This window comes from Carcharhinus amblyrhynchos, chromosome 18, assembly GCF_965287045.1.
Source record: "Carcharhinus amblyrhynchos chromosome 18, sCarAmb.v2.hapA, whole genome shotgun sequence".
Classification (NCBI taxonomy): Eukaryota; Metazoa; Chordata; class Chondrichthyes; order Carcharhiniformes; family Carcharhinidae; genus Carcharhinus; species Carcharhinus amblyrhynchos.
In genome coordinates this window covers 11,599,388-11,615,557 of record NC_137341.1, presented here as the reverse complement: position 1 = coordinate 11,615,557, position 16,170 = coordinate 11,599,388, and the positions used below count along the sequence as shown (strand labels likewise).

The 16,170-nt window shown below is 43.1% G+C and overlaps 1 protein-coding gene across 3 annotated transcripts in view; it reads left to right on the top strand.

The window, feature by feature from the left end:
* The window catches only part of fbxl18 (F-box and leucine-rich repeat protein 18), a 77,511-nt gene that overhangs the window by 9,987 nt on the left and 51,354 nt on the right, over positions 1 to 16,170 (top strand). For all 3 annotated transcript variants that reach the window (XM_080206379.1, XM_080206378.1, XM_080206380.1), the window contains exons 2-3: positions 2,134 to 3,713; positions 10,724 to 10,942. In XM_080206379.1, coding sequence (XP_080062505.1) covers positions 2,134 to 3,713; positions 10,724 to 10,942 — 1,799 coding nt within the window. The remainder of the gene's footprint in view (positions 1 to 2,133; positions 3,714 to 10,723; positions 10,943 to 16,170) is intronic.

Here is a 16,170-nt window from a genome sequence, read left to right as displayed (position 1 = left end):
TTTTCTTTACCAGACAGATAACTCTGAATCACCAAACAGCTTTTGCAATGCAAGTTACTCTGGAGATCCCTCACTCTAGCTAAAGTAGATGAAGCTTCCAGTCTTGTTTAAATCCTTACAAAGCTGGTCTTTTCAATCCAGGCTTGAGCTCCCAACACATCCTTGCTTGGTGAATCATCTCTCTCACAAGAACATAAGAACATAAGAAATAGGAGCAGGAGTAGGCCATCTAGCCCTTCGAGCCTGCCTCACCATTCAGTAAGATTATGGCTGATGAAGTGGATCAGTTCCACTTTCCCGCTTTCTCCCCATAACCCTTAATTCCCCTGTCTGTCAAAAACCTATCTACCCGTGTCTTAAATATATTCAGCGAGGTAGCCTCTACCACTTCAACGGGCAGAGAATTCCAGAGATTCACCACCCTTTGAGTGAAGAAGTTCCTCCTCAACTCCATTCTAAACTGCGCCCCCATTATCTTGAGACAGTGCCCTCTAGTCCTGCTATCCTTTCTGAGTGGGAAGAATCTCTCTACCTCTACCCTATCCATCCCTTTCATTACCTTATACGTCTCTATAAGATCCCCCCTCATCCTTCTAAACTCCAACGAGTACAGACTCAGTCTATTTAGTCTCTTCATAGTCCAACCTCCTCATCTCCGGTCCAACCCCCAAATCTAATTCCACTACCTTCCTGGGACTTTGGAAGCTAATAATCTGTCCATTGTTTGCACAAGTGTTTTAGTCGTTTATAGGTGCAAACACCTTGCATCATCTTCCCAGTAAACCGGCCTGGGCCCCGCTTTAATCTTAAACTACTAAGCCACTCAAAGGCTTGTTGTCAGCAGAATTCAGGACAGTCATATTGAATGGCGGGGCAGGCTCGAAGGGCTAGTTGGCCTACTCCTGCTCCTATTTCTTATGTTCTTATATGACACTCTCCTTTCCTCCATTTTACATCAAATAAAAGATGTATACCCCAGAACACAATCTTATAAAACCTTGCATTTACAACAGTATTTAGCATGGGGGCTGCAAATGCCAGTAGCTTGATGTTTCTTCCTTCTAAATTGGTCTCTTCATCTTGAGCATTAAGATGGAAACTGTGAGTTGCTGTATTTTTAACAGGGAGGAGAGATCTTCCTTGAACAGAAATAACTTTGTGCAAACTGTCCATTCAAAACAGACCAGAACATTTTAAGTTGGTCTTCACGTCAAACTCCACTACTTTGTCCTGGTGTCATCTATATGTGTGGACACACTGATTGGAGAGCGTCAAGATTAGCGTACCCTGGTCCTATCTGATGTCGCTCATTTATATTTTACAATTCAGATCTTTCAGTGGTAACCAGGAGCCTTTTCCCTGCTCCACTTCTTTTTGCTTCCTCCCCCTAAACTAGGGTGCAGTACTCTAAATGTGGGAAGTAGTGGTATTGTCACTAGATTAATAATCCAGAGACCCAGGGTAATGCTCTGGGGAGCCAGGTTTGAATCGCACTATGTCAGCTGATGGAATTTAAATTAAATGGCATGGCAGCACAGGGGTTAGCAATGCTGCCAGGGACCCAGGGAATCTGGCCTAGGATGATTGTGAGGAGTTTGCTTGTTCACCTTGTGTCTGTGTTGGTTTCCTCCCATGGTCCAAAGATGTATGGGTTAGGTGCATTGGCCATGCCTAAAAATTATCCTCTAATGTGTAAAGATGTGTCAATTAAATGGATTAGCCATTGTGAAAGCCTGGGGTTATGGGGATAACGTAAGAACTAGGAGCAGGAGTAGGCCATCTGGCCCCTCGAGCCTCCTACGCCATTCAATAAGATCATGGTTGATCTTTTTGTGGACTCAGCTCCACTCATCTGCCCTCACGTCATAACCCTTAATTCCTTTAATGTTCAAAAATTTATCTATCCTAAGATACTCTTTCAGAGAATATCAGTGCAGGTTAGCTGGGCCAAATGGCTGCCTCCTGCACTGTAGGGATTCTATGGTTAAGCACAATCCAACAGCCAATGGACAAGGGTATCACTTTGGCTCACTTGCAGCATGGTAAATGCACTGCTTATTATTATAAACTGAGAGTTTTCTTAAATTACATTTTGCTATCAGACCCTTGACTGAAATGTTGACTTGCTTTCAGGAAAGTGACACAAAGGTGACATCTCTGCTGAAAGAAATAACCGGTGATGTTCAACAGCTGAAACTGAGTGGCTGCTATTGGCTGTCTGGCTCAACCATTGATCAGGTGGCAAAGTGTAAGAACATCCTGAAGTTGGACCTGACAGGATGCCGCATGACGTCACTGCGCCTCTCCAGGATGCTGTCTGTACTCTGTAACCTGCGCTCTCTGGCTTTAGACGTCAGCCAAGGATTTGATGTTGGCCAGCTTAGCAGTGAATGTAAGGCAACACTTGGCAAAGTAACTGAACTCAAGCAGACTTTATTCACCCCTTCCTATGGCATTGTTCCGTGCTGCACCAGTCTGGAGCGGCTGCTGCTTTATTTCGAGATCCCTGACCGGACTCGAGAGGGTGAAATGCTCTCGGGACAGCTGATGGTTGGACAAAGCAACATCCCCCATTATCAAAACCTCAAAGTATTCTATGCAAGGTTGTCCCCAGGCTATGTTAACCAGGAAGTTGGAAGGTTTTACCTGTCTGTTCTGAGCATTCGGACTCCTGAGAACCTGCGTGCCTTTATCCTATCTGTCCCGGGGGTTTTTGTTGACACTGGATGCTCCACACGGAACTTCCTAGATTGTATGACCAAAAACTTTAGCTTGGAGGCATTGCAGCTCCCTCGTTCCTGGTTGAATGGATCCTCGCTCCTACACTCCTCACTTCTGCACACCATTACATTGAGTAATCCTGTCTATTTGAACTTTAGCCACTGCATCCTGTCTGGCTGCCAGTTGAGCCATCAAATAATTAACGGTGGCAGAAATGTCCAGTCGTTAGTTAGCTTGAACCTCAGCGGCTGCGTACATTGTCTGCTATCAGATTGCTCCGTCTTTCGCAAGGCCAAAGATGACATTGATTTTGATGTGGTGGAGGCACTGGTAAACTGTTGCCCTAACCTAAGACACCTGAATCTGTCTGCAGCTCACCACCACAGCCCAGAGGGGACCGGAAAGCACTTGTGCCTGCTGCTAGCGAGATTGAAACGCTTGCGTTCATTATCGCTCCCTGTGTGTTGCATTGTGCAAAGTGCCAAAAATGCCGACAAATTGCCTAACCACACAGTGCCAACACTGGGGGCACAATCTGTGCGCCGGGGCCTGGGAAAGAAGGTTCGAATTGGAGTTGCGACCTACCCAAAGAATGTTCAGGAGCAACTATCATTGAATTTGCCAGCAACGGTGTTTGGGACATTACTGGAGAATGTTCCCTTTTTGGAAGAACTTGAGCTGATTGGATCCAGTTTTTCCTCCAACGTGCCTCGGAATGAACCTGCCATTAGGAACCTGCAGCCTCCCTGTGACCGAGCGCAGCGCATCCGAGACGAAGAGCTGGCACTCATTGGACAGTTACAGCGCTTGCGCAGTCTGACCTTGGCCCAGCTTCCTGGTGTTCTTACAGGGTCAGGACTGATTGGCATCGGACTGAAGTGTCAGCAGCTGCAGACATTGTCTCTGGCAAACCTTGGTCTGTTGGGGAAAGTTGCTTACATGCCAGCTTTGTGTGAAATGCTGAAACACTGCAAACAATTGAAGGACTTGAGGTGAGCTAATGTCTTTGTTAGAATTTGAAGTTTTAGCACAATGTCATCCTCCTTGTGAAAGAGAAAATTGCATTTTTGTGGAATCTTTAAGTCCTCAGGATGTCCAAAATGCTTCACAGTTAGTGAACTATTTAAGTGCGGCCACATGTTACGTAGGCAAGTCTGGTGACCAACTATACATAAGAACGTCACAAAGAACAACAAGATAATTGATCATTAATGGCAGTGTAATGGTAATGTTACTCAACTAGTCATTTGAGAGATCTGTGCAAATAATTGAGAGAATTGCTCAGGTGTGTCCTGTCCACAAAAAGCAGGACAAATCCAACCTGGTCAATTACCGCCCCAGCAGCCTTCCCTCGATCATCAGTAAAGTGATTGAAGGGGTCATCAACAGTGCTTTCAAGCGGCACTTCCTCAATAACCTGCTTGCTGATGCTCAATTTAGATTCGTCTAGAGCCACTCAGCTCCTGACCTCATTACAGCTTTGGTTCGAACAGGGACTAAAGATCTGTGCTCAAAAGGTGAGGTGAGAGTGACTTCTCTTGACATCAAGGCCACATTTAACCAAGTGTGGCATCAAGGTGCCCAAGCAAAACTGGAGTCCATACAAACCAGGGGGAAAGCTTTCCACTGGTTGGAGTTATACCTGGCACAAAGGAAGATGGTTGTGGTTGTTGGAGGTCAGTCAGCTCAGCTCCAGGCCATCAATGCAGGAGTTTTTCAGGGTAGTGTCCTAGGCTGAGCCGTCTTCAGCTGCTTCATTATTGACCTTCCTCCCATTATGAGATTAGAAGTGGGGATGTTTGCCAATGATTTGTACAATGTTCAGCTCCATTTGTAACTCCTCAGATACTGAAGCAGTCAGTGTCTATATACAACAAGATCTGAGCCACATTCAGGTTTGGACTGATAGTGCTAAGAAACATTCCTTTTGCCTGGATGAGTGCAGCTCCAACAGCACTGCAGAGACTCGACACCATCGAGGACAAAGCAGCCTGCTTGATTGGCACTGTCCACCACCTTCAACAACTGATCCCTCCATCGTTGACACACAGTGGTAGCAGTGTGTACCATCTACAAGATGCACTGCAGTAACTCAGAGGGGCATTCAACAGCACCTTCCAAATCCACAATCTCGCATTTAGAATGACAAGGGTAGCAGATGCATGGGGACACCATTACTTCTAAGTGACTCACCATCCTGTCTTGGAAATGTATCACTGTTCCTTCACTGTCGCTGGGTAAAAATACTGAAACTGACTCCCTAAAAACACTGTGGGTGCACCTCCACCACAAGGACTGCAGCGGCTCAAGAAGACAACTCACCACAACCTTCTCAAAGATGATTAGGGACGGGCAATAAAAATGTTGGCCTGGCCAGTGATACACACAGCCCATGAAAGAATAACAAAGTTGACTTGAATCCCATCATGGCAGATGGAAAATTTTTAATTGTTTTAATGGAAATAGAAAAAGTTGGTATCAGAAAAGTAAAAATGACTATTATTGAATATTTGTAAAAATCCAACTGGTTTGTTCACGTCCTTTCGGGCTGGAATTCCTGTGACATACCCAATCACACACCAGTTCCTTAGCAGCCCTCTGAAGTAGCTGAGCAGAGCACTCAGTTCTGTCAAACACACAAAATAAGCTGATCCCCTGGTTTTCCCTGATGGCCTCGTGAGCTTCCATGAATCACTGTCTCCAGTGGAAGATGTGGAGTGAGGGGAAGAAACATGAAGTAGCATTGTTGCTCACATTTAACAGTTATATGTGTGTTGCAGCACTATCAAATAACATTGCATTTGTTGCTTGGCATACTTCTCTTTTCTGCTCTTTTGTGTGTGCTCTCTTTCCTGTTCAAGGTCTTTTTAACTACTGCGTATTGTAGTGATTTGTGGCATATTTTATTTTGTTCATTTTACTTCATGCCATAGGTAGAAGCAAGATTCTGACTGTTTGTATCTATGGAGGACATTCCTTTGATTTACTTATTCTGTCCTTGAGTAGTTTTGTTCAGTATCAAGTTATTCGTTTGTGAGGTTTGATTTTTTTTGAAACAAATACTTAAGACTCTTGAGAGTAATATTTTTGACTGTACCCAATTAATGGCATTTTGAATAGCACTCGTGATTGGAAATTGTGGCTACAGGGGGTTTGGCATCACTATCTACAGCATTTAACAGCTCAATAATTATTTACCACCTAATGTGACTTGTACTGACCAGACAGCTGCTGTCTTTTTATTTTATTTGTTCATGCAATGTGAGCGTCGCTGGCTAGACCAGCATTTATGACCCATCCCCAATTGCCCTTGGGAAGGTGGTGGTGAGCTGCTGCCTTCACTGCAGTCTGTGTGGTGTAGATACACCCGTGGTGCTGTTAGGGATGGAGTCCCAGGATTTTGACCCAGCGACAGTGCAAAAATGGTACATAGTTCAAGTCAGGAAGGTGCGTGGATTAAAGGGGACCTTGCAGATGGTGGTGTTCCTGTGGACCTGCTCTCCTCTCTTCGATGGTAGAGAACGTACGTTTGGAAGGTGCTGTCAAATGAACCTCTTCAAGTTGCTACAGTGCATCTTGCAGATGGTATATACTGCTGCGCAAAGGAATGAATGTCTAAAATGGTGGATGCTGTGCCAATTAAGTGGGCTGCTTTGTCCCTTATTTGAGCTACTTGAGTGCTGTTAGAACTGCCAGGCAAGTGGAGAGTATTCCATCACACTCCTGACTTTGTATTGTGGACAGGGTTTGGGAAGTCAGGAGATGAGTTGTTTGCTGCAGAATTCCTAACCTATAAGCACTTGTAGCTGCAGTATTTATATCCAAAGAAAAGTACAGCACAGGAACAGGTCCTTCGGCCCTCCAAACCTGTGCTGACCATGATGCTCTAACTAAACAAAATATTCTGCCCTTACTTGATCCGTTTCCTTCTATTTCCTTCCTATTTATGCACCCATCCAGATGCCTCTTAAATGTGCCTGCTTCCACCGCATCCTCTGGCAGCACGTTCCTGGTACCCATCAGTTTCTGGTCAGTGGTAGCCCCCAGGATGCTGTTGTTAGGAGATTCAGTGATGCTGGATGGTTACCTTCTCACTTCTTAGAGGTGGTCATTGCCTGGCCCATGTATGGTGTGAATGTTACTTGACACTAATCAGCCCAAACCTGAGCGTTGTCCCGGTCTTGCTGCGAGCAGACATGGACTGTGTTATTATCTGTGGAATTGTGAATGGATCAAAACATTGTGCAGTCAACAGTGAACATTCCCACCTTTGAGCTTGTGATGAAACAGCAGAAGATGGTTGGACCTCGGACACTACCCTGCAGCAATCTCCTCAGTCTGAGATGATTGGCCGCTAACATCCACAATAGGTCTCACTGTCTGTTTTATTTAAATATTGCACAGGTTTTTCTGTTATCCGTTATCATCATGTTGCTGTTTCTCTCATCTTTACTTTCCATCCTGCACCTTTCTGTTGGGTCTCTTTCTGTAGTAGGCAATGGCAGCATCTGCAACTTCACTCTGTATTTGCTGCATTTCCATTCATGTCTTCTTTCCCCATCTGATCATCTTGACCTAAACCCAACCTCCCTCTTAGTGACTTCCTGTTTTCATTCTCCTTCCCTTTCTGCGATGTCCCCATATATTTCCCCCACTTCTTACTTTGTCCCTAAAATTGTTGCCCTATTTCCTGATCTCCAACTCTCCGCAGCCCCACCATTATCCCTGTCCCTTCTTTTCAATCAGACCACCTTCCTGCTCTCTCCCAGTGAATCAATAAAGCCTACAAATTGAAACGATTCTTTGAAAGTGAAACTAAAATCTAGATGAAGACATTCTTCATCAGCAGCACTTGAGACCAGAAATGTATGTCATGGTAAGTGGAAAAACCAGCTTCTTTGTGATGGGAAAAACTTCCCAAATGCAAAATTTGAATTTCTTTCTTCATATTCCATTCACTGGTTGAATATGAAATCCTCCTGAGGAAAACCCTGGAATCAAGGTACAGTCATCATGGGAAAAAAAATCGATTTCTTCAGTTAAGATGCATGTTGTAGATCCACCATGGTGTTGCTTATTGAACAAAGGAAATGGGGATAATGGATCATGAGGAAGTGTAAAAGCAGAACTGTGGTGCAGGGTGAAGGAAGAATGGTTGTGGAACAGGAGCAGAAGGATGAAACTTTTGTTAATTGAGGCAGATATCATTTTGTGTATGTGTGTGAGACTAAACAGCCACTTGCTAGGGTGAAAACATCTTCTGTGGCATTGAGTTAAAGATGATGCAGAATTTGAATGGCCAGAGTCTTGTATCATGTTGCGCAAAATTCTGAAACTCCCTCCCAAGCAGCATTGTGGATGCACCTACACTATATGGACTGTAACTGTTCAAAAAGGCAGCTCACCGCCACTCTCTCAAGGGCAATTAAGGATGGGCAGTAAATGCTGGCCTGGCCAGTGATGCCCACATACATGAACAAATATAATAAAGCGTGTTTCTTTTGCTCAGTGGGCGGCATTCTTGCCTCTGGGTCGCAAGTTTTTGGGTTCAAGTCCCAAAAGCACAAAATTCAACGCTGTTGCTCTAGTGTAGTAATGAGGGAGTGCAGCACCTTCGGATGTGCCATCTTGCGGATGAGACTATAAACCGAGGTCTTATTTGCCTGCTTAGATGAATGCAAAAGATCCCATGGCTCTATTTTGAAGAAGAGCAAAGAAGTTATCACTGGTGTCCTGGCCAATACTTATCCCTCATTCAGTATCACAAAAAGCAAAGGTAGGTCGGATAGGACATTGCGAGAGGCTGTCATAGCCACTATCAGCTCCAATAGGGAATTCAGAAGAAACTTCTTCACCCAATGAGTGGTAAGACTGGGGAAGTCACAATCACAGAGTGTGACTGAAGGGAATAGTCCAGATACATTCACGGGGAAGCTGGATAAGCGGATGAGGGAAAGGGAGTAGAGGGTTATGATGGTAGATTTAAATGAGGAAAGAGGCTTAAGTAAACACCAGCATAGACTGGTTGGGCCGAATGACCTGTTTCTGTGCTATATGTCCTGTCACATTTCTGTTTATGGGAATTTGCTGTGTGCTAATTAGTTGCCATATATTTTATATTACAACAGTGTCAGCACTTCAGAAGTATCTCATTGGTTGTAATGTGTTTTGAAATGTCTGATGACCAAGAAAAGAGCTATATTTATTTTTCTTGCAACCATGCCTTGTTCCATTTCTCAAGTTTTGTCATTGTCTTTCTCACTCTGCAGCTATTCTGCTCTCAGAATATCAATTGCTGTTTTTGGTTTTGACTCCTTTTCTCCTGTCACTACCTAGATTTCTTTCTTCTGTATTTTTCTGAATCCATCACTGTAGTTCTCACACTGGTTCCTATCTCACTTTATGTTCAGTTTCTGCACCTTTCACTTTTGAAGCCTAGCTTATACAGCAAGACTTGACATTGAGTACTGAGATTTAGGCAAGGGAAGCTATCAGGGTGCTAATGGGATAAATGTAAGGGAGGGTATGACATGACCCATGATAGGTGTGCTGGAGTAATTTCGCATGGAACTAATTCCTATTAGGGAATTGGGAGCACAACATGGGATTGTGACAGTAAGAGGAAGGTAGTGGCTGAACTATTTGAGATGTGATAGGGCTAGATTGTGTCAGCAGAAGAATATGAGGAACAGGAGCAGGGATCTGCAGTTTAGGCATGTGCCACAGGCTTTAAGGATGGGTTCATTAGAAAGCTTTGAGTATGTACAATTAGATAAGAAGAGTAATTAGTAAGGAGGATAGGAGGAAATGGCTAAACTGCCAACATCAGATGCCGTTTAACAATCTGCCCAGAACTTTTCCTGGTAGTAATGGTTGATGTTGAGTGAAGTTCCATAAGAAACAGTTGGCTTCCTCCTCAGTCTTTCCTTCACATATCAGTCATGACCTCTTCTCTTTCTCTTACCATTTGTTCTGTATCCTTGGTATCCCTTTCCTCCTCATTGTAAATCACAGATGTCTACTACATGTGAGAAGACCTATTGAATATATTTGTTGGTGCACATCATCAAAATGCCTGCTAAATCTGGACAGGGAAACTTGGCTAACTGTTGTTTGGCTTTGACAAAGTCAAACATGCTCACTGAAGATCCACATTTACACTTTTCCTGACTGTGTTGATCAGGAGAACAAATCCGCTCTCTCCTTTCAGTAGAAAATTAGATTTCTGGGTGAGTTCACGGACAGTCTTGAGAGCAACAAGTGTTGGCTTTGACAGTGACGCTCACACCTTGTAATCAATTTTTATTAAAAAAGGTGATGGTTTTTGGAAGCAAGACATTGCTTGGTGAGCTTCCTTCCTCTTCCGGTGTTCTCTAAATGTCCTCCAAAAACTTTGACCTATGCTAAGATATGATTTTGCAATATACCACAAAGCCCCTTCATGCTTGTTGCCAAAGGTGATTATTATTATTATGAGAAGATTATTTGACTAGGGATACAGTCCAGCGGATCTTTATCTTTAAGCTCATGGGGCAGCTAGTTGTTGAGCTTCAGAATGACACACAAGAAAGAAGTTGGGAAAGCTTTTCTGAGGCATGACAGTCCAGACTGCAAAATTACAGCATGATAAGTTTATGTAGGCAGATTTCATTATAAAGATGGATACAGGATTTTATAATAGGGAAAATCTGACAGGAAATGTAGAGATACAAGATTTTCTTAATATGGAGATAGTTCCTCCTTGTCAACTTAGTACTGATGGAGTGACCTGCCAGAATTGACAAGTAGACCCATTCCGAGCAGACAGAAATAAAAGTTATGAGGAATTAATAAAGCAGTAAAATATGCATGCTTTTTTATTATTGCTCAGATAATTTACATTTGAACTTTCTTGGGTGGGATGGATCTGATGAGATGTAATTTGAAAGCTGGCTCTTTACAAGGTTGTAGAACACATGATGATGTATAATTTGTATTGCATTGTGGTTTATTCCTCCTGCAGACTAGAACAGCCGTACTTGTCAGCAAGCGCGCAGTTCTTCCAAGCACTGAGCCACTGTTCGTCACTGGAACGATTCTGCATTGTCTCTCGGCATGGAACTTTCCAGCACGATGCGGTGATGTCATTCATGACCAAGTGCCCGGATGTCGTCATGTGTCACATGTTTACAGGAGAAACTCTAGTGGCATGCAAGAACCTTCAGCAAGCACTGATTCAGGGGTAAGTGAGAGATAGCTAGCTTGTGTACACAAACAGTGAGTCATAGCTGCAATAGGTAAAAGGGCCAGTGCACAAATGCCTTGTGTGGAAATACACCAAGGGTTAATAAATGCTAAATAAAGTGCATCAGATAGCCAAGGGTTGCCCTTTATTCTATCAATACATTTATTTTTGTTAAAGTGTTATTTAAATTAATAAAAAAATTCATGCGTTTTTTAAAACCCTTAGAAACTTGGGGTATAAGAACAGGGGTAGGCCATTTGGCCCTTTGAAAATGCTCTGCCAATTGATAAGATTATGGCTGATTGTGGCCTTTACTCCATTTTCCTGTATGTCCCCCGTAACCTTAAAATCCCTACAGTACAGAAGGAGGCCATTCAGCCTATCCAGTCTGTACGATCCACAATCCCACCCAGGTTCTATTCCTGTAAACCCGTGCTAATCTCCCTGACACTAGGGTCAATTTAGCATGGCCAGTCAACCTAACCACACACCTTTAGACCGTGGGAGGAAACTGGAGCACCCAGAGGAAACTCTCACGGACATAGGGAGAATGTCCAAACTCCACACAGACTGTGATCCGAGGCTGGAATTGAACCTGGGATCCTGGCACTGTGAGGCAGCAGTGCTAACCACTGTGCCACCATGCTGCCCTTGTCGATCAAAAATCAACCTTGTTTATTAAAAATCTGTCTAACTCAACCTTGAAGATACCTGATAAACCACCCTCCACTGTGCACTGAGGAAGAGAATGTAAAGGCTAAATACCCTTTGAGAGAGAATAATTCTCCTTTGTTGTGACAGGGAGATCCCTTACTCCTAAACTGTCTCCACTAGTTTTAGTTGCCCCCCCCCCCCCCCCCAAGTGGAAATATCCTCCCAGTATCTACCCTATCAAATCTAGGGATCAAAAATGTTTCAGTAAAATCCCCTCTCTTTCTTCTAAACTCCTATGTGATAGGCCCAACCTGTTCAGTCTTTCTTCAAAAGATAAGCCCTTCATCCCAGGAGTGAGTTGTGAGCCCAGTTAGTAATGCCCACATCCTGTGAGACATCTTTTTAAAAAGCCAGAGTTTCTATTTGCTGATTTCTATCCAGCGATTCTTGCTGACAATATATATCTTTTGATGTCCGTCAGTAATTGTGACACCCCACCTGCTCCCAAGTCATCTTGGTTACATAACTTAGTAACATGGTCTTGATTTTAATGCATGAGGATAGCAGAGAGCTGTCAGGGCTCGAGCACCGTGTCCCAGCATCAATCCTTGATTCCTAGAAGAAGGAAGACCTTGGAGGGTGTCAAAGAGAAGAAGTAGTTTGAGATCTGAAGTGCTTAGTGTTTCTTTTTGAGGGTTAATGGAGATTGTTGCTACTGCTGTCCCCTGGTACATGGTCTCTTGCACAGTCAGCAAAAACTCTGCATTTCACTGCAGCAAATTACTTTGAAATGCAGTATCTTTTGCAAGTAACAAGAAAGTATTGTATATTTTATAAGCGCTGGGTATTAAAATACGTTTGAAGTTTTGTCATAATATTCTCCCTCCACCCTAGGATGGAGCTCTCTGTATTGCTCCCTTGCATTTCAGAACAAGATTCTTTCTGCTTGTTTGAATAGCAAGGCTTGAGCACTGGTTTATGCCAGTTTGAGCATTTTGATATTTCTTTACTCTTTCGGTAGGGGGTGATGTTGTAAGAGGTATCTGACTAGTTGGTTTTCTATCTTTCATACACGGACAACATGAAGCATGTTCCGTAGCCTAAACACCATAATAGGATTGAATGGGACTAAAGTATTCTAAGTGTTTTACTGCAGTATTGTGACATGTTAAACATCATCTCTAAATGGTGTTTCAGCAGAAAGGTTACAAATAGTTCAGGATTTTTTTTCTTACTCTTACTCTTGCACTGTATCGCTCGAGTACGCTTGGTGTGAATAAAAGAGCAGCAGTGGTACAGAGTTATTAGTGGATTGTTTGATTTATACGGTCGATGTGGACTCATAAATGATTCATGTGTACATTATCCTTTTCATAATGGATAGAGGTACTTAATCCCTCTGGATTTCCAGAAAATGTTATCTGTATTCTACATTCTTGTGTGTGATGTATGTGTGTTTGAAGGTAGCTGCACTTTGGAGGGAGAAAATGGGCGGGGGAGAAGAAAAGAACGACTTCAAATTAAGGAGTGCAAAAAGCCAGGGTAAAAAACACAATTGGAAGAGAAGATATGAGGGAAAACTAATAGCATTGGAAAGAGTCACTGGGAATATGCAATGCGTAGTAGCATAGCGAATTGCACTCTCTTGCTCACTTCCTAATTTAAGATGCTGCCCAAAGGGCTTGAGTTGAGTGGATTTTTTTCCCTTATGAACCACTAGCTTCTATAATGCATGCTTCGAGTTCCTTGTAGATTATAACTGGTCCATTTATAGGAGATACTTTGGATTTTAAAGTATGTGGCCATTGCTGAATCAATTGCTGATTCCGTTCTGGTCACCTCTCTGAAAATATGGCCTGAGGCAGAGACCTATTTATTTTCCCAATGTCACAGTGGTTTAGGTTATTGTGTGGGAGGTTTTTGCCTTCTTTCACTTTCACCTCCTCTTGCTCATTTATGCCACATTTTCACTGGAGTTAACCATATGAGGCCAATTTCAAATTGCTACAGTAATGAAAAGCAAAGTACTGCGGATGCTGGAAATCTGAAATTAAAAATGCAAAATGCTGGATAAACTCAGCAGGTCTGGCAGCATCTGTGGAGTGAAACAGAGTAAAGGTTTTGAGCCCAATTCACTGAAGAGTCATCTGGACTCAATGTTAACAGATTTGGCCAGACCTGCAGAGTTTTTCCAGCCTTTTCTATCTTTATTTCATATTAATGAGGGACTTTGAATAAAAAGGGTGAGTCCTTGCTAGCTTCTTTGAAGCCCATAGTCTGCTCAGTTCATACTCTGTACTCAAGATAATCAATGACAGATCACCCCCAAGTAGTATGGAATTACTTTTTGACAGCTCGTTTCTAAATGAAGTGCTTTGTAGTCTGTTGTTTGCTCCGGCACATGGGCTGCCACAAAATGAACCCCCAGCCAGCTTCTAAGGATAACAGCATCTTGGAAAAGATGGCACGTTCTTTGAAGGAAAAGAGCGTTGGAATTTATTTTGAGTTCTATCGATCATACTGGCTCATGGTGAATATCTTGAGTGAAGCTTTCCACTGTGATAACTCCTCTGCCAACCCCCCCTGATTTCAATCTCCAGTAATTTCAGGACACAGGGTTTATTTCAAGTGATTCACAGATCATGTGGTGGGAACATGCGGACAAATGACTCAGACAGGTTTGCCTCGTTTGCTAGTGCATTCGTGGAATACCGGTCATGGTGTGTGGATCTGGCCGACCATTTCAACATGACTGGCTTGTTGCTTTAAGCAAACTTTCTGTTTTATGTAAAAGCTGCTGAAGATCCAGTGGAAACATGAAATGTTCATGTAGAAAATGTAGCCAGCTTGGTAGGAATTAAAATGAATAGTGGTAGCCTTATCAGTGGTAAAGGGGCGTGACCCTCTTCAGAAATTATGAATCAGACGCAGTAAGTCTCCCTTCAGGCTTGAGATGGCCACTAATATTGCTCGTTAATTGCCAATTTATTTAACCTGTTCTTCCAAATTGGCAGTCATGATTTAATTCAATCTATACTGTGCTTCTTTCCTCTTCTGTCTTCTTACCACCACCCACCACTTTTGCTTTCTTTCAGTATATTTATTGCATGGTTTTTGTCTGTGAGGATCAGGCCGTGGACAACTCTGGTTTACCAACGGGAGCCACATTTGTAATAGATTATGTGTCATCTGTGGTGCAGTGGATATCACTCCTACTTCTGAGTGACGAGTATATAGAAAATTATACAATGACACAAAAATCCAGTGCAGCACTGAAGGAGTGCTGCACGATATTAACATTGTTAATATTTGAGATGTTATACAAAAGCCCTGTTTGCCCCTTCAGCTGGATATTAAATATCCTGTGGCACTATTTGGTGAAGAATAGGGCACTGTGTGATACCCTGGACTGTATTTGACCCTATCCAAAGCCAAAAGACAAATTACCTAGTTATCATCACCCTGATGGGCACAAGTCCCATCTCTGTTAACCACATTGCAACAGTGACTACACCTCGACAGTATTTTATTGGCTGTCAAGTGATCTAGGATATCCCGAGCTTGGGAAAGGCACGATGGAAATGCAAATCTTTTTCCTTTCCACTTTGAAGAATGTCGTCTGTCCACAAATTGAACTGTGTATTGTTGAGCAGGAACGCCACCTAGTGGCTCAGCTAAAATTGACCAAAACTATGATTGGGATTTTCCTGATGTAGAGATGTTGGCGTTGGACTGAGGTAAGCACAGTAAGAAGTCTCACAACACCAGGTTAGAGTCCAACCAGTTTATTTGATTGTAATCCCACAAGCTTTCGGAAATGGTGTTCCTTCGTCAGGTGCGTGGAAGGTTCAGCTTGTGAGATTACTATCAAATAAACTGGTTGGACTCTAACCTGGTGTTGTGAGACTTCTTACGGGATTTTCCTGACAGTGTCACACAGTCATAGATAGGCCTGGGAGAGCTTGGTCAGGCTAGGACTTTATTCTTTAGAATGAGGGTTGACCTTACTGAGGGCATAACTTCATGAGGGGTATAGATAGGATGAACGCACATAAGTGTGTTTTTCGTAGGGAAGGGGAATTGAAAACTAGAGGGCATAGATTTAAGGTGAGAGGGGAAAGATTTAAAAGGAACCTGAGGGGCAACTTCTTTACAGAGAGATTGGTGCATATATGGAATGAGCTGCCAGAGAACGTGGTTGAGGCAGGTGCAATGGCAATATTTAAAAAGCATTCGGATAAGTACATGAATGGGAAAGGGTTAGAGGGATATGGGCTGTACGCGGGCCATTGGGACTAGTTGGGAGGGCACCATGGTAGGTTTCAGTATTGTGTTGCTCTATGACTCGAATCGTTGTCCTTCGTGAGAGCTCCATGTTCTAGCTGAGGAATGGCTGCTGAAATGAGTTACAGGAGAGCTGCTAGTGCACGTGGAAGCCGATTTCAGTTTAAGTTGCTTCCTCCGGTAGAGGAAGAAAAATAAAGAAAGGGGTAGTTATGTCTCCAACCTGTTATTGGTCCTGTATTTAATATTGTAGCTGCATTACTCCCATCATTCTTCTGCTTCAGTAT